Raw genomic sequence first — 19,050 nt, 5'->3', positions numbered from 1 at the left:
TAACAATAAATGTACTGTTGCAATATCTTGTCAGTGGTAATCAGTTGTAATATGTAATTACTTTTTTTTATGTCCTTTAAAACATATCTACCATATATTTGGGTTTCATTTCTTGGACATTTCTGTATAATCCTGGTCGTACAATACATAGAGGGAAACAATTTTATAGGAATAATCAAATGTATTTATTAATAAAAGGAAAGTGAAAACATTTCTAATATATAGAAACTAGTAATGAGTTTTAAGATTATGCCTAGTTACTAGTGATGGTAATAAAGAAAGTTAAAGGAATAAAGGAAAAAAACAACTGGCCAAGTATGGTGGCTCACGCCTGTAATCCCAGCACTTTGGGAGGCCCAGCTGGGAAGATCGCTTGAAGCCAGGAGTTTGAGACCAGCCTAGGCAACATAGCAAGATCCCATCTCTATAAAAAAAATTTTTTGAAAAAATTAGCCAGGCATGGTGGCATGCACCTGTAGTCCCAGCTACTCCAGAGGCTGAGGCGGGAGGATCACTTGAGGCCCAGGAGTTTGAGGCTGCAGTGAGCTGACTGTGCCTCTGCACTCCAGCCTGGGTGACAGAGCAAGACTCTGTCTCTACAAAAGAAAAAAAAATTTAGTTTAATAAAAATTTTAAAAAATTATTTTCCTTTACTGGGAACATCTGTAAAGCATATGAAAGAAGAACATTATAGGAAGTCAGAGCTGAAAAGGGTCTTCCAAGTTATTAGTTCTGCTCCTTGATTTTATACATAAGGACCGGGAAGCCTAAAGATGGTGGCGAAGCCAGGACTAGAACGATGAGTGCCTGATGCTCAGGTCTGCTCCTTGTCACACACATCACAGGGCTCTGGGATGAAATCATGGACCTCTGAGGTTTGGGTCACCCTCTGGTCACCACTACTCTGATGCCCTCATATGCTCCACCTTCAGGAGTATGAGATAGACTGGTGAGAGAAGGCGAGGCGGTCGTGTTGAGGGGCTTCTCCACTGGAAACTTAACGGGGAAAGGTTTGCAAGCCCTAGCAATTGTTGCCCAAGGCATCAGTCCTTCCCAGACCATGCCTTGGCGTGCACCTGCCTCTCAAGCTGAGCTGTAAGGAGAAAGGCCGTGGGAAGATGTGGGGAAGGAGGAAATTTACAGATGCAACTGTACTCTTCCCCTCCACTCCATTCCAGATTGTAAATCTATGGCCCAGTCCCCAAACCTCAACACTCCCAGCGCTTTCAAGTCAATATTGTTTCATTGGCCCGGGGACTTATAATCCCAGCATTTTGGGAGGCTGAGGCGGGAAGATTGCAGAAGTTTAAGGCCAAGAGTTCCAGTCCAGCCTGGGCAACATAGTGAGATCCTGTGTCTCAAAAAAAGAAAAAAAAAGTATTGTTTCAGTCTGCAATTTATTTGGAAGGAGGTAGGATGCTGAAGAGTGATTGGAAAATAGGGTCATGTTAGATGTGAATTTAGTCCAGGCCTCTCCGATGTCCCATGTGTGAGTTTATCTTGTTTGTCCTAATTTTCTCTTTGTAAAATGACATATATTAATGTGCTGTTTGGACAGTATGTTTAATCTCTTAGAATATATAATGACATGATTTTGAACCCATTTGGTATTTGCACCCGGGCCCAAGCAATCTGGATTGCAACAATGAGCATGGTGTCTTCCCAGCCTTTGTCCTCACAATAGGAGCCAACCTAGGGCAATGCTGTCTTACCCTGGCTTGGCCTTTCTTTAGAAGGAATGGAATGGGGAGGGAGGGGCTGCTGACACCAGGTGGAATTAGGCCCTGTTGATCCCAGGTGGGTGAAAACCACAGCCTGGAGCCCACAGGAAAAGATGCTCCAGGTTACGGTGGTGCAGGGACGGCCGACTGACCACATTGGTGATTGTCTTGCAGGTGGACTTGGGCCTCCTGCGTTTTGTCACTGCCGTCGGGACACAGGGTGCCATTTCCAAGGAAACCAAGAAGAAATACTACGTCAAGACTTACAGAATAGAAATTAGCTCCAACGGGGAAGACTGGATCACCATAAAAGAAGGAAATAAACCTGTTGTAAGTTTGGCTGCCACCCCCTCCACCAATGCAGTCTTTTAAATGGATGTTCAGTTTCTACCTGTGTGTGCGGGAGCAGGAACTTTCTGTCCGGCCTGGTTTATTTTTGAATTGATTTAAAATGAAAAGTGCAATTAGAGGTTTAAATCTGACCAAGGGGTCTCAAGTTCCCCGACCCAGAAGCCAAGAGGAAATCATACGGATGTTTCCAAGAAAAGTCAATACCAGCCAAATTAAGTGTCACACTCAAGAATCACTTTGAGCTTCCCACGGGGACACGGATTATGCATAGGATAAACTCTGTCCTCTTAGAACCTTAGGAATTTGAGGTTTTGTTTTTGTTTTTTCCCGACATTTCTTCGTTCTCTGTCATAGATTCTTTCTCTTTGTACTGGGCTGATTTTAGAAAACATCTTTTCATCTACACTCTGTGGCTCACAAACTAATTTACAAGTGTACTTGGCCGCTTCTTGTAAGAACGGGATAGAACGAAAGGTATTTCACTGTGTTCCCTCAGATCACACAAATAACATGCTACCTCCTTTCTGCTTTCAACCAAGGAGGCGGCACAGACCACGCCGTGTCCCTGGGCGCTTGGCCCCGAATCATTTGGAACTGAGATGTTTTTCTCAGCCAGACTGTTTATTTGAAGTTATACTTGCTCTGATTTACTAATCAAAAGATTTCTGAGCATTCATACTCACTGTCTCCTAAAAATTGAAAGCTTGCCCTGGAGGCCGAGTAGCACACAGGAAATTGGCGAGGTTAGCAGCAAAGATCTAGGTAACTTGCAACGATGGGTTTGGGAAGAGGCCAATTAACATGTCCTTGTCTCTCTTAGGGGCATCCGTGTACTTGATTTTCTCCTTTTGGGTCTGGAACTGGGAAAAACCTCCTAGGTGTGGAGTGAGAGAAGAGCTATTAATTCCCTTTGATTAGCCGAAAACCCCCACTCTCGTTTAGGGCAGCCAAGGTGGAAGCAGATACAGGTAGACAGCTGCTCTGTGGGAGGAAAACTCTGGGAACACGCAAGTTCAAGGCCACTGTCTGGCCCTGGAGGACGTGAAACCAATTCTCCATCTGGGGAAGAAAAACCCTTGTAGTCAACGCTTATGAAGATGAAGCAAGTAAATTTTGACCCCGAGTTTCCTGATTTATCCTTGTTTGGGAGTAGATTTTTTAAGGCATGCTTTAGTTTCAAACAAACAAAGGACACACCTACAAACAAACGAACCCAGACGGAGTGGGGAAAACTGACCCTAGACCCAGTCGGCCGCTGTCTACTGGTTGCTGGCATGGCTCAGCGAGGCTGTCAGGGCACACTCGGGTTCCTGGGGGTGGCTGCCAATGCACACAGCCCGCCTGGGAACTGCCTGGCGCACAGAAGGGCTTGCAGGGCGGGAGGCAGAGAGAACAGGGGAGGCTTCAGTGGAGATAAAGACTTGGCCTCCGCGTGAGCCCTGTCATTGAATCTAAATGAAATCGAGACATCCCCCAGGAATCTAGCCATTGGTGCCCACCCTGCCTTTCTCTGTACTTTGGGGTTCGGCCACTTCCCTCTGCCCTATTTCTTTCTTTCTCCGGGAAGGGTCGGCCGTGCCTCAGCCAGAGCAGCTTTTGACTAGTAACTCCAGCACCCCTCTTTATGTTGCAGAGAACGCGTGCACGCACATGGCTCTCAGCAAACGTAAAACCCCCTCCCTGGGAGCCACACACACCCCGACCTGCGTCAGAGCACGCAGCACCCCTCACAGACCTCAGGTCCCCCTCGGACGTGGACTTGTGGACCCCGTAAGGAGAGCGCCATCGCTGGGGGCTCCACTCCTCTGGCAGCTCCCGTTACTCTTTGTCACACAGAAATGCTCCCACACAGATTGTTTCCCAGAGAGAGATGCTGAAGCAGGACAGAAATGGAAAGGCCATCACAGGCTAGGGTATATTAGGATATTAAACCGTCTCCAGAGAGGGATCCGGCTAACAACCGACTTCGTAAAGCATTTGACCACCTTCAGCTGTGCAGGCCCCTTAAACTAAATGAAGTAAAAACACCAGCCTGACTTTTTACAAGCTCTTTCTCCCAGGGGGAAGGGAAAGCCTTGGGAAACTGCGAGCCTCCCGTCATATACTTACCTGGAAAGGTGGGGAGGTATGCCCACTCTGGTGTGCCTAGGAATGCTCTAGTTATGTGACTTAAGAGGAGGAGGAGGACGGTGGCCTGGCTATGTAGAGAAGCAGAGTGCTAGATGCACAAGTCACAGAGATGAGAAATGTCTCTGCTACAAGGGCTGCTCCCAACCCAGGACTGAAGTGAAATCCAGGCATGGGGAGGCCAGAGTGTTCTGTGACAGCAAAACAGTCTCCATCCCTCCGAGATCTTACTAGAGCCCACTTCTGCAGCCCCTACCCAGGCAGCGGGTAATTGCGGGAAACTGATTCCTGCCTGGCCCTCGTTAACATTTGCAGTCACACCTTGTCTTTCTTGGAATAAAATGGCTCCTTTTAAAACCAGAAGCAGCAGCCCTGCTGTTCACTTAAACATCATTTATAACTCAGTTTTGACTTTGACCATTAAAACATAATTTTACCAATAACCAAAAAAGGAGTAAAGTCATGAATTAATGTCAGGGATAAGATCTTCCATCAAGGAACAGAGTCAAAGGGAGAAAGCTGTCTGACCTAGCACTATGGCTGGGAACGTAACCTAGAATTTAAAAAAGCCAGACCCTATCCTGAACTCAAAAAGCATTCCTTCTGAGGCTTCTTGGGAAAGTAAAATAGTGCGTGTTCCCATGACCTGTCTACAGTATTCTGTAGGTCTTCTGATAAAGTTAAGAATTTCCCACTTTTTTAGATAATGGCATGAATCCTTTAATAAATGTTATCCCTATAATAGTGCTTTTAGAGAATCTAGCCTCAGAAAATCGAATAGATGATTAGGACAACATTCTATATTAGATACGATTCGTTCTGATGGCCATGATTTGAAAAAATAATATGTCAAGTTATTCATGCTACCTCAACCTTGGTAGACAATGCTGAAATTGTAAATAATTTTTGCAAGCATTGGTGAAAACATCTGTTAGGATTTGTTTCATATCCAAAAAGTCTGCTAATAAAAGGCCTTTTCTTTTTCCATGTAGGTCTTCCAGGGAAACACCAACCCCACAGATGTTGTGTATGGAGTTTTCCCCAAACCACTGATAACTCGATTTGTTCGAATCAAACCTATGACTTGGGAAACTGGCATATCAATGAGATTTGAAGTATATGGTTGCAAGATAACAGGTGAGCTCCAGCTTGAAGAGCATCCTGTTTAGATTTGCATAAATGCAGGGAGAATAATTTTGTATAAATGTGGTCATTTTTATTCAATAATTAAGAGCATATGCTTTGGATTTAGCCAAATTGGAGTTCAGATTCTACCTTACTATTCACTGTTTTTTCGGACGATACACTTATCTTTCAAAGCCTTAGTTATCTCACCTGGAAAACAGTAAAACTGCACCCTGCACAGGCTAGTTGTATTTAATAGGAATGGATAGGATTAATGGACGTAAAGCATTTAGCACAGGCTGGCATGTGGCAGGGATGTGTTTAGTGGCACCTTTTCCTCTAGACTGTAAGCTCCTTGAAGTCAAGGACCATGCCTTTCATCTCTTCTCCCTGGGTGCAGGGCACGCTGATACTTAGTAGACTGAAAATAAATAACTGTTGTATGAAGTGTTCTCCACTGGCTTCATTCATCTCTTTGATTTTGAAGCATAGAGGCAGCCTCATCTGGTATAGTTAAGAGCAAGTTTAACTTACAAGACCTTCTCCTTTTACTCACTAACTACCCTGACAACTTCTCTTAGGTTTTGTCTCTAGCTATGTTTATTTTTCATTGAATGAAATGTACCAAAATTAGAAATCAACTCATAAATGTTTCTCATTTTTTATTTTGTTTCTTCAATCATCAACAGTACTTTAAAAGTCTCTGATAAATGCTGAATAAGTAAATGGATTATACCCATTTGAGAGATGAGGAAGGTTGAGATACTGAGGGATTAAGTGGCTAAAAACCTAGGCCAGGTCAGGAAAGAGCTGGAACTAAAAGAATGATCCTAACTGTTACTCTTACTGTGTTTCTATGGCGATCTGTTACTTGTGCATTGATTTTCTTGTATGACTATTTTTGAATTCTGCAGTACATAGCAGTCAAACTAGAATTCCTTTCCGTTTAAGTAACCGCATTACCAAGCTGTCATTACAAAAGCGACCACCAAAAATCTAGTGCAATGTAATCTTCATCGTAAGTGTAAAAGTTTAAAGACAGAATCCATAGACTGATTCACTAAAAAGTAATTAAAAGTGAACAACTTCTAAAAGTCAGTGAACTACCTTTGAATAGCATGTTAGTATATGTCTTTCAGGTATTTAATTTTTCATTCCATTTTTATGTTTATACTCTTTAGTATAATTATTTTTAGAGGAGAAAAATACTAATTGCAAACATCAACTGGACTTTAAAAGTCTCTAATAAATGGTGAAGGGAAAAAAAATCACCTCGGCAATTTTCCATGAAATTACAAGCAATTTGGAGAAGAGCTTAATGAAAAGGGGAAACTACACTTGTTTACACTAGAGTCCGTCTTAGAAAGTAAAAGCTGACATCTGATTTTTTTTTTACCAAAATTTTATTTATTTCCATCCCAGAGACAGACTTGTTTATTGTTTTGGGATCTAAGACTCAGAAAGTTCAAGGTCTTAGAGGCAGAAACTAGGTGGGGAGGGGTTTGGAGTAGAAAGAACAATGAAAGTTAGATATAACCTAACCTTGGCTTTATTTTCGATCAGCAGTTAAATTACAGAAAGTTCTAGGTCATTTTCAGAGCATTACAAAATTGAGAGGCTACCCATAAATTCATAGGACAAGGCCACTTGGGGTCTGGGTGGAAATTTCTGGCCTTATCTCATGCCACTGTATCAGAAAGAAATGAGGTAAACTTCACAAAGACTCCAAACATGTGAGTCTGAACTTTGAATTTCCAGGCTCTTGGGTATTTATGTCACATCATTTTAGCTGAATAAAATACTTATTGAAACCCAAACTGTCATTTTTCATTTTCACAAGGGTTTCCCTGAGAGAGAATTCTAGGAATGCGAGCAAAGAAGACAAATAATTTGTTGGATTTTTTTTTTAAAAATGGTTAAATGATCTAGTTATTTAAACACAGATGTCTAAAATAGCATATTCTAATGTTTTTATACACAGTCTATTTTATAATTATTTTAAGCAGCTAATTATTTTTCAAAGAAGTTATTGCTTTTAGGCTCAGAGTACTAATCTTTTAACTATGAAATCTACTATACTTCTAAATACTTTCTCTCTAGTAAGATGGCTCTAATCTCCAAATAATTGATCTAGGCAGGCTTTTGGAGAGGCCAACATGTTGCAATAACGGTCACATGCACAGAAGATATGCAGACTTATCCGGGCTTGGCTGTGGATTGACCACTTAGTGAATGTTCGACATGAGAAAGACATTTAATCTCTCTGATCTCCATTTCCTTGTCTGTAAGACTCACTTAATGCAGCTGTAATGAAAGAATATTCATAGCATACCTAGTTTAGAGTAAGTGCTCACTGAATGGTCCCCAGCAAATTAAAGCAGTGCATGCTACTCAATAAATTGCACCTGCAATACGCCCTGCAAACGGAGCCTCTAATAAGACAATGATATCAGTGTCTTCTTGTTGGTTACCAGGAGCAAATAATTTTCTTCTTTTTGAGGTCATGGTCCCATCAAATTGGAGGTGAATGAAAGAAGAAGAGGGTTGCAGCATTCCTGCAGGACCATGAGAGCAGGGGCCCTGTTGGACTTGTTTTCTGTTGTGTTTTGTATGCCTGGAGCTCAACCAGTGCTCCCTGGTTATTTTGGAATTCATCAATTGCAGTTCTGTCCATGCCTTCTGACAAACAAGTGGCTGGACCTCAAATAATTTTCACTCTCTCCTGTGAAGTAGCCAAGTTCTAACTCAATCTGGATTTCAGACAAACCCTACCAAACGCAAAGCTACCATGTGAACACATCACTTGACTTCCAAAGCCATGAGAGCCCCAAGTTTTTTAACCGGACTTTTGTCTTCAGAAGTTATTTTTTCCTGAATCAAGGACCAGAGACAAAGAAAAAAAGAAATTTTTTTTTTCAGAAATACAGTTATCCTGGAAAATTCAGAGTAGATGATGGTTGTTACCCTAATAGAGATATAAAGAAAACAAGATTGGAGCAGACCATTCTGCTTTATAGGTGATTGAGGAGCGAACATTTTCATAATTTTAGCAAAGATGGAAATTGGTGAAAATCATGTTGGAGGGTTACTGTTTAATGTATGAGCACATACTACACACTCTGCTATCTTGTGTTTGTTAACCAGAAGTCTATTACCTGGTGCCCAGGTTCATGTGCTACTAAGTCAATCAGAATATTCACAATTGTGATCTCAGGCACTGTAATACCCAGAGATACTTTCTGAGTCATCAAGGGAAGATTAAATTATTCTCATTCAGGGTCTCCCATCAAATGCACTTATTGCTTTCCATTCTTTGAAAATTGGTTAGCTGGATATTTGGTTTATCAGTGTATCTCAGTTTTTCCACTAAAGTTGAGTACAGAGATTTTACTACAGAATAATATCACTGAAAATAACCATCTCAATCCCCCATTACAGAACTCATTTCTCCCTCCCATCCAGGATTGGTTTTAAGCTTTCCAGACAGGGTTGCCTGGTAAATTACAGAATGTCCAGTTAAATTCGATGCAGATAAACAACAGATTTTTTTTTAGTATAAGTATGTCCCAACTGTTGCATGGGACATACTTATACTAAAAAAGTTATTCCTTGTTTCTCTGAAATTCTAATTTAGCTGAGCATCCTGTCCCTTGTTCTGTTGTTTGCTTGTTTGCTAAGTCTGGCAACACTATTTCCAGAGGGTTTGACATGTAGCCAGGCTAAACCTGAGGAAGCCTATTATATCATAGAAGAACGGAGTTGGAAATGAGTATCTTGTTCAAACCTTGAATTAATTGTTAGTATAATTTTTCTTCTCATCGTTCTTAAAAATTGGTGACAGGTTTTCAATAAAAGGCCAAGCAAGGGGCCTCTTTATTGGTTTCTTTTTCACATCAGGCAGATGGACGGAAGGGATGTAGTCTCCCTGCACCATGGGTCTGTTGGCTGCAGGGGAGGTGGCACCACTGGGTTTGTGGATCTGTAAACTGTGACCCGGCCAGCTCCGCACTAGGGAAAGGGCATTAATCCGGTGACGGTTCTGCTCTCCTTAAAATATTCAAGTTAATGATATTTTCTCCCACATGGTGACATCTGGTCCCCATTACCAGCTACACATTGCCTTTATGAAAGCTGGTTTTGAATCAGGCAGGTATGACCACAGTGGCCAAAACATGGGACTTCTATTTTTAACATTACGGTTTCCTGGTCCCTTGGTAAAATCGTTTTTGTAAATCTTTTCTTAATTCCCATTGAGTTTATTCTTGGTTTCCAGATCCCAGCCCGAAGCAAATGCTGTGGCTGAATTACAGGAAAGAGTACTCGAGAAAACGACAGCTGCCTTTTATTGTATTAATAAGTTGATTCATTCAGCAAATATTTGTTGAGCAAATACTGTGTATAAAATAGGGCATAATGCATCATAGAAAAGAGAAAAATATGACTTGGTTCATGTCCTCAAAGAAGTGAAAATCTTGGGAGGCAAAGAGCAGCAATTCGCAGAACTACATATATGCAGCGTGTGAGAAATGCAGGTAAAGCGCTGGGAAGAGTCCCCGAAAAGGGAAACTGTGTCCAGCTGCAGAGATTGGAAAAACCGAATAGATGACGTGGCATCTGAGCATAGGTCACTATTTTAAACAATTCAGAGACAGGAAAGGGCAGACGATGAGGAGTACCCTGTGAGAGGAGTAGAAGGAAAGCCTCCACATCCCCAGAGGTGAGGAAGTGTTTCGTCTTAGTTGGCTCTAGCAAAAGGGGTGGATGAGGAGAGACATCGTAAGGCCATGGCGTGAAAGGCCTTTGCAGGCCTGGTTGAAAAATACACACACAATTCCTAGGCAAGCAGGCAGTGAAAGTTTGAGTCAAGTAATGACATGAGGCCGGGCGCGGTGGCTCATACCTGTAACCCTAGCACTCTGGGAGGCTGAGGCAGGAGGACTGCTTGAGGTCAGGAGTTGGAGACCAGCCTGAGCAAGAGCAAGACCCCATCTCTACTAAAAATAGAAAAAATTAGCCAGGTGTGGCGGCTCTCACCTGTGGTCCCAGCTACTCGGGAGGCTGAGGCAGGAGGATCATTTGAGCCCAGGAGTTTGAGGTTGCCGTGAGCTATCATTGTACGGCTGCACTCCAGCCTGGGTGACAGAGGGAGACTCAGTCTGAAAACAAAAAAATAAATAAATAAGTAAATACAGGGTTCAGTAAAGGGATTCAGTGTTGAGGGGAAAGGACTGTCTTAGTCTGGATCTGGTATATTTGCAATGACAACGGGACATTCATGTGGAAAGTCCCTCATGCAACTAGAAGTCAGGGTGGGAGGGAGGACAGCTGGGGAGAAGACAGGCACTGTCCTTCCACACCCATCCAGACGCCACCTCCCCTGGGGGTTCCCCTCTTGCCTTTCCAGGCTGAGTCACACACTTTCTTTCCTTTTACCTCCGTATCCCCATCTTTTTACCTTTGTTTCAGCAACTTTCTTGCTGTTGGATTTATTTTTTTTACATATTTCCAGCCCATCATAAACTGGGGTTTGGGGCGGGTCCTATACTTGAGCTGGGGATAACTTCCGGTTACCAGAGAGACTGGAACATCCATAGTTTGACATTAAACTTGGAAGACCTCAAAAGAGGGGAAGTTTATGCTCTTATTGACAATATTATCTACTGGGATGGAAGTGTAGGGAGGGGAGTTCTGAAAGAGCAGGAGGAAGGCTTGGGGAAGGGGAGGCTGCAGTTTGCCGTAAAAGAATCCAGAAATTGAAAATGTTATATGAATGGGTATAAAACCCTGTCTTCACCCAATACGTTGTATTTTCTTTCTAAGCACGGAGTCTCCCAGAAAATCATTTTACATTATCCATTTCATTCCACCTCCTAGATTACCCTTGCTCTGGAATGCTGGGCATGGTGTCTGGACTTATTTCTGACTCCCAGATTACAGCATCGAACCAAGCGGACAGAAACTGGATGCCCGAAAACATCCGCCTGGTGACCAGTCGCTCGGGCTGGGCCCTGCCACCCACGCCTCATCCCTACGTAAACGAGTGGCTCCAGGTGGACCTGGGAGAGGAGAGGATCGTGCGTGGCGTCATCATTCAGGGCGGGAAGCACCGAGAGAACAAGGTGTTCATGAGGAAGTTCAAGGTCGGGTACAGCAACAATGGCTCGGACTGGAAGATGATCATGGACGACAGCAAGCGCAAGGCGAAGGTAAGGGCTCCAGGCCGCGAGGAAGTCGGTCCTGACATCCTTGACTTCAGTCAAGGCATTTTCCTGAGCAAGTGCGACTTCCTATTTCCTTCCAGCCATGAGATCAGAGGAGGTGTGTGACAGTGTCAGTAAGACCCCCGATTCCAGGGAAGACAGGAACATGGTGCGGAAAATGATGTCCCAGATAATGTGCAAAAAAATCGCGTTGCTGGTCCCCTTTCCCTCCGTGTGGGGAAGGACAGACAGCTCCACACGCAGACAGGGGACAGGGCAGCCCTGGACTGAGGGTACAGCCCAGCAAGGCCTCAGATCCTCTCTGAAGATGTCACTCTTGTCACTTGGGTCTCCCTTTCCTCTTCTCTCCCCCGCCCCTAGTTTAATTGTTTTTTTGGGTTTTTTTTTTGGAGACAGGGCCCAGGCTGGAGTGCAGTGGCGCAGTCATAGCTCACTGCAACCTTGAACTCCTGAGCTCAAGCAATCCTCCTGCCTCAGCCTCCCGAGTAGCTAGTACTGTAAGTGCATGCCACCACACCTAGCTAATTTTTTTTAATTTTTTGTAGAGACGGGGGTCTCATGTTGCCCAGGCTGGTCTCGAACTCCCGACCTCAAGCTATCCTCCCACCTCTCGGCCTCCCAAAGTGCTGGGATTACGAGTGTGAGCCACTGTGCCCAGCATGTTTTAAAATTCTTAATTGTGATAAAATACACATAATATAAAATTTACCATCTTAACCTTTCAACTGTACACTTCAGTTCTGTTAAGTATGTTCATATTGCTGTGCAACTAATCTCCTAAACTTTCTCCTCTTGCAAAACTACAACTTCATACCCAGTAAGCAACAACTCTCATCCACCCCCACCCAGCCTCTGGTGACTACCCTCTACTTTCTGTTTCTATGAATTCAACTACTCTAGGAGCCTTGAAAGGTATTTGTCCTTTTGTGAATGGCTTATGTTTCTTTGCATAATGTCTTCAAGGACCATCCATGTTGTAGCATGTGTCAGAATGTCCATGCTTTTTAAGGCCATATAATATTCCATTGTTCACATAGACCACATTTTGTTTATTCCCTCCTCCATTGACAGACAGTTGGGTTGCTTCCACCTTTTAGCTATTGTGAATATTGCTTAAGTATATTTTATATGCATCGAAGCCTTTTGAAATGCAGTTGATCTCTTGATAATCCAGTGAAATGAAAGAGAAGGGAATCTTAATATAAAAATATTCCAACATTCACCAAAATATATGGTATAATTTTTTAACCAATCAAATCCACTTTAGTAATTATGTTTTACTTAGGCTGGTGGTGAAATTCATTTGCATTTCCTGAGCACACAACACCAACTTGGAAAGGATGCCCAGGAGTATACTGGGTGGCCTGGAAACTCGTTTAGGATTCCAATAACGAACAACCCACCCGCAATCAGCAGTCTAGGTTCTGTCAGCAGTGTGGGAATTGTATTGGGCTGAGGATACTTCTCACACCAACACAGTTGGCCTTTTGGTCTTAGCCTTTCCATCGCTGCTTTGCCCTGGACCTACTCCTCTCGTGAAGAAAGAAGATGTTTAGCTCGTTGGAGGGAATATTAATTATCCTCAGTCCCACTCTAAGCAAGTGTGGGAATATGGCTTAATATAGTGACTCAGGCCAGCCAGAGGCGTTGCAGGCAGGAAACAAGCTGTGCTGCCGCCAGCTCCCACTCCCTCCAGATGTGGGGCTCTGAGGGGATCACCCTGTCCCCCGTGGGCTGTGGGTCAGGCCCAGAGCAGCCCACCACTGACAGGGCAACAGGGCCAGTGCTGTCGGAAACGTACAGATCTCTCTCCACCTCTCCCCTCCTTCACTTGTGGTTTTTAAAACATTTTCCATGTCGTATTTATATGTGCAGCTACCTTCTTTCTCGTGTCCATTTCGTTGTCCCCTTCTACATCTGTCTCTCCTGTTTGGGGGAAAGAGAAAGTAAAATAAACACCAGAAACAGGAGTTCCCTTATGAGCTGAACCTTTCTAAGACGCGGTGAGCGGCACAGTGACTCCGTCAGAAAGTGTGAACATGCCGCAGATCAACAACTTCCTGCTGCCGCCCGTGGCAGCGTGCGCTGGTGTGACATGTTCTGCAACACCAGGGTTCCGAGAGAGAAAGAAAACAAATCACCATATGTTTTTGACAGGGCGCGTCATACGTTTCCCCGTCTCTTGTCTGAGCCACGCGTCTGCGATCCAGTCTAAAGCCGTTGCTCTATTGTAGCAGACTGAGTATGGAATTCCACGGGAAGCCTACACACCTTTTTCAGCTTTAACAGAATACTCAATTCAAGATTGGATGGATGCTTTAGGGTTTATGCCTAAAACAGGATCTTATCCATCATTATCATCCTCCTGTGATGTTGAAAACCATAAAAGCTTCTAAATTGTTTATATAGAGCCTCATCTGTGGTTCCCAGCACACCCTTCCACTGAAATAAAATCTCTAAGATGAAAAAGGAAACCGGTAAAACCTTTCATTTTAGAGCAGCATATATTATTTAATTATATAAAGACATTTAAAACATGCTATGTTTAATTTTACAGATGAAGGTCACCTGCTTAGGATGCCAAGTACTTTTTAATGTAAAAATAAAACAAATATTCGGTTTCCCCTATACTTACTCCCTGCCCCTAAATAATGGGTGGTGGACAAGCTATATCCAAGTCTTTTAACTAGACTTTTCAGGAACAGATAGAAAATCCAAACACTCTAAAGCTCTCATCGTCTAAAACATAATTAGCGACAGAACACAAAGAGAATCAAAAGCAAGTTTACGCTATCAAAGTTAGCTTAGTTCCATATGGGTTTTCATTGCTAATATTCTTCCTAGCTACCACTGACAGCTTTTATAATGTATTTACATTGCATTAATTCTTTGATCAAGTTAAAATTAAGAGATGAGCCTGGGATGCCATAGATAGAAATGCTTTTTTGCTACGATCTTTGGAGCTATATTAAATAGACAGAACTTGCATGTGTAGTAATGGTATTTTCATTATAATTAGTATCTTACTGACAACAACTTAATTGGGCCTAACAATAATATATGTCAAATTCTCAATTACTGGCAGCAATCGCAGTTCTATCAAGGTTGCAGAACCCCAATAGTGAATTTACTCTTGATAAAAAAAAAAAATGGAAGGGAACTTTGATTGGAAGAGGCAGGTCTATGTTAGCAATGCAGTTTTAAATTCCTAGAGGCTTTTCTGAGTTGGAAAAAGCCAATTAATTTCCTTCTAGAACTCAGAACCCCCCCCCCCATTCTGTTACAGCCTAACCCAATCTGTCTGTCTTCACTCACATGCTTCCATTATCTTGTCATGACATTTCCACCACTGAATGAGCCCATTTTCGACTGGTTTATGATGTCTCAACCCAGACACTGGGCACAGTTCTCACTCCTGACTGGCACGCCCTAGGGAGGGCCAGCCACCCTATCTGATCTACCAGGTCTCGTAGCCCAATTTGCATCAAATTGAAGACAAATTAATGAAACTAAATGTGTAGCTTTAGGCATAGATGTTTCTTGGATCGTGGTGTTTTCACCTGAAAAAAAGAGGAGACTCAACTAGATGATTTCTAAGGGCAGAGGCATCAGTGTGGTGTGGTTATGGGCACCAGTTAAAACCGCCTAGGTGTGCCAGGGGCAGTGACTCAAGCCTGTAATCCCAGTACTTTGGGAGGCCAAGGCAGGAGTTCGAGACCAGCCTGGGCAACATAATGAGACCCACCGTCTCTACAAAAAAATTTAAAAATTTAAAAAGGCTGGGTTCAGTGGCTCACTCCTGTAATCCTAGCATTCTGGGAGGCCAAGGCAGGAGGATCACTTGAGCTCAGGAGTTCGAGACCAGCCTGAGCAAGATCGAGGCCCCCGTCTCTACCAAAAACTTAGAAAAAATTAGCTGGGCATCATGGTGCACACCTGTAGTCCCAGCTATTCAGGAGGCTGAGACAGGAGGATTTCTTGAGCCCAGGAGTTGGAGGTTGCCATGAGCTTGATGATGCCACTGCACTCTCGCTGGGGTGACAGAGTGAGACTCTGTCATAAAAAAAAAAAAAAAAAAAAAAACCTGCCTAGATTTGAATCCTGGCTCTACCACTTACTAGTTGTATGGCCATGGCAAATTGCTTGTCTGCTTTGTGCCTCAGTTTCCTCATCTGTAAAAGGAAGGTAATACTAGAATTTATCTAGTATTGTTTTGAGGACTAAATGAGTTAATATATTTTAAGCACTTAGAACAATGCCTTACACCAGTAAACATCATACAGTATTTGATATATACAAAAAAAGGACATTCCCAATGATAAAACTATTTTATTTTTCTAATCCCCCTCTCCTTCTCACCTTCTGCATGGGATAAAGAATGGTGTTGGGAGAAGAGGATATAGTGAGACTTATCCATTTCTTGGAAAAGAAAACCCACCTAGTCATTGCTCCATTTTCTTATGATTCCACTCAAGGTGGTTGACTTTCCTGTCAATGAAAAAAGGGAAATACTATTATCCAACAGCAGACTGGCCGTGGGTGGCCTGGGCTCCTGAAAAGCGTCACAGTGACTTCAAGCTGGACGTGCTTCAAAAGAGGTGCCAACTCATCTCACAATTCAACCAGGAATCAGAACGTTGCTGTCAGGGCCCTTGGTACTTTCCTGACACGAGACGGTCTTTTATCTACAAATGACTCCAACTGGTGATACGTCTTAAGTAAACAGAAATTTCAGTGGTTTGGAACAACCCAAGTTCTTGAATAAACAGCCTTTGCGCTGCATTAAATTTACTATCTCCTACTTCAGATATTTCTTAATAATTCTTCCCTCTTCTAGAGGGCCAAGTTGTAGCACAACTAGGACCCTCTCATTTAAGAGAATGTCACAGGAATATGTATGGAAAATGGGGTGTCTATTAGAAGCTCCGAAAAAATGGCAAATTCTCTTGCCGAGTTCTCTTCCTCCACCTCAAGGAAGTGATGAAAGTGTCACTTCTCCAAGGGGTATGAGCCTATCATTTAAAAACATGTCTCATTAAATCCTTGGCTCCTGGTAGAGCCTCCATGTATCCTCGGACCTTTCTTAGAAATGACATCTGTCACTTCGTAGAGAAGGTTTAATTGTTTTTTCTTTCTCATTGATGAAAACGATGTCAGCCATTCTTTCTCTGCTGCACTCAGAGTCCTAAAGGAGGGAAGAAACAACTGCCGAACGGGAGGTCTTATCTTTTTTTTTTTTTCTGTCTTAATGACCTGTGTTTTTCATGCTTCACAGTCTTTCGAGGGTAACAACAACTATGACACACCTGAGCTGCGGACTTTTCCAGCTCTTTCCACACGATTCATCAGAATCTACCCCGAGAGAGCCACTCATGGCGGGTTAGGGCTGAGAATGGAGCTGCTCGGCTGTGAAGTGGAAGGTAATTACAATTTCCAGAGTCCCTTCTCATTCCCTATTTGTTTTTTATTTCCTTTTTCATGCATCTATGCCCCTGATGGTGCTGTCCCAAATTGCCACCCTTTTCCCCCCTGGGTGACCCTGCATCTCTCAGCCTGCCGGGCAGGGCGACTCAACACTCTGACACGTACTACTTTTGTCTTGGTTGCTTGTATGACTGTCCTCAGATTCTATGCGGTTGTCTCTCTCAACTTTTTTTTTTAAATAATTTACTAAGGTAAAATTCACATAACATAAAATTCACCATTTTAACTTAATAGCATTTAGTGAATTCACAATTTAGCTGTACAACCACCACCTATATCTAGTTCCAAAACATTTCCATCGCTCCAAAGTCAAACCCCACACCCACTAAGCAGGTAACCCACTTGCTCCTCCCCCTGACTCCTGGCAACCACTCATTCCTTTGCCTTTTTAAATATTGTGTAGAGGTGTGTGTCTGATCCAGTTTCTGTCTGCAGTGTTGACTAGCATCACATAGTGGCAGGAAGCAGCATTTGACAGACTAAGATATCAAGACACATTATCTTGGATGAATTTCTTAGGCTGCTGCAGAGAAACAGAACTTTACAGGAGATATTGTATATGAAAATACAGTGACACCTTTTTGGGGATGTTACTGCATACTGAGATGCACTCAGATTGTTCTATGAAGGTCATATCAAGTACAAATTCAGTTCACACATTGACCTCAGGACTGCACTCTCTTTTAACATATAATGAATGAGATAAATGTTTTGAGCTGGTTATTGTACCGTTTAATATCTTTGTGCTCTAGAATTCCCATCTGCCTTAGATTTGGGCATATGTGACTTACCTACACCAGCTCTCTATCTCCATACAGGTCCTTCTCCAGGCCAGCCCAAAGGATGACTATTGTGGGCATCTAGATGTTAATCCATTGAGCATCGATGCTAACAGTAGTTTTGAAGAATGCTTTTTAATATTTCCTTCTTGTGGTTTTAAAATTACTTGTGTTTTGGGCTGCCCAAATGTAATTACATTTCTGAACACATTAAATACCATAAAACTTTTCTTATTATGCACTACAAACTCTTCAGCTATCAATCACCGTACTACTGAATAATTCATAGCTACTTTTCAATGTGTTTATTTAAAAGCAGGCCATTATCTCCCATTCTTTACTGCATGGTTGTTTTCATATCTGTAGTCACGTCCTGGACTTCTAAATCATCCGATCTCTATCAACACACACCAGGAATGACCATGTGCCAGGGCTTTGACAAAGATGCCAAGAAAATGAGGGACGGGCAGACCGCACTAAGTGCAGATTCCTTCATTCAGTTTCCCGGGAAGTGTGGTCATCTGGAAAAGGGAGTGTGCTGCTCCAATGCAGGTCTTTGCCTGGGTTCTGGAAAGCAACACTGATTTAGGAGGTGGAGTGAATGGATGGTTGAAAAGACTGAGCCTGGTGGCAGTTTGCCAGTGTCAACTCTGTAGTGAGGTAGAAACTGTTGGTGAAGGGGATTTGCCTGCAGATGTTCCCAAGCACTCACAGAAGTGAGGAAGTTGCCCTGAGCTGTATGAGAAACCAACATCTGGGGAAAGTAACGTACCGTTAAAGCTTTTTAACACAGTTGGTGAAAGGGAGTGCATTTCTTCTACCTTATATTGATTAACAGGCCCTTATTAAGTATGTACTCTGGGCCTTGTTCTACAGGAGAGACCTAAAAAAGACAGGGGATAAAGTCCAGTCCAGCCCCATGCATGCCTGTCCTATTTTGAGCTAGCACTTATATTTAAGAAACAATTAGAGAACCACAGAAGATAATATCTTTTCAAATAGTAAAATTGGAGCAAACAAATCATTCACCTTCTACTTTTTTCAACCTAATGTAGGCAGTGCTCTGGGCCACTTCCAACGTAGAACTCCACCTTTAGAAACACCATAAGGATTGCAGAAAAATCAGCAAAATGAATAGAGAGTTTAAGATATTTAAAAGTAGCACATTATCAAGAGCAAGGAGAGCTTAGGGAAGACAACTACCTGGATTGCCAGAGAGGAAGGCGTCTACTGATACAGTAA

General features: G+C 42.8%; 1 protein-coding gene across 2 annotated transcripts in view; it reads left to right on the top strand.

Moving 5' to 3' along the window:
- Window positions 1-19,050, top strand: part of NRP1 (neuropilin 1) — a 135,149-nt gene that overhangs the window by 93,027 nt on the left and 23,072 nt on the right. For both annotated transcript variants that reach the window (XM_012642190.1, XM_012642189.1), the window contains exons 7-10: window positions 1,896-2,051; window positions 5,192-5,336; window positions 11,199-11,530; window positions 16,821-16,965. In XM_012642190.1, the coding sequence (XP_012497644.1) occupies window positions 1,896-2,051; window positions 5,192-5,336; window positions 11,199-11,530; window positions 16,821-16,965 (778 nt within the window). The remainder of the gene's footprint in view (window positions 1-1,895; window positions 2,052-5,191; window positions 5,337-11,198; window positions 11,531-16,820; window positions 16,966-19,050) is intronic.

Source organism: Propithecus coquereli, unplaced genomic scaffold, assembly GCF_000956105.1.
Source record: "Propithecus coquereli isolate 6110/MARCELLA unplaced genomic scaffold, Pcoq_1.0 Scaffold177, whole genome shotgun sequence".
NCBI classification, from domain to species: Eukaryota; Metazoa; Chordata; class Mammalia; order Primates; family Indriidae; genus Propithecus; species Propithecus coquereli.
Note: the sequence above shows the minus strand (reverse complement) of the source record. Positions and strands in the feature narration are given on the sequence as shown.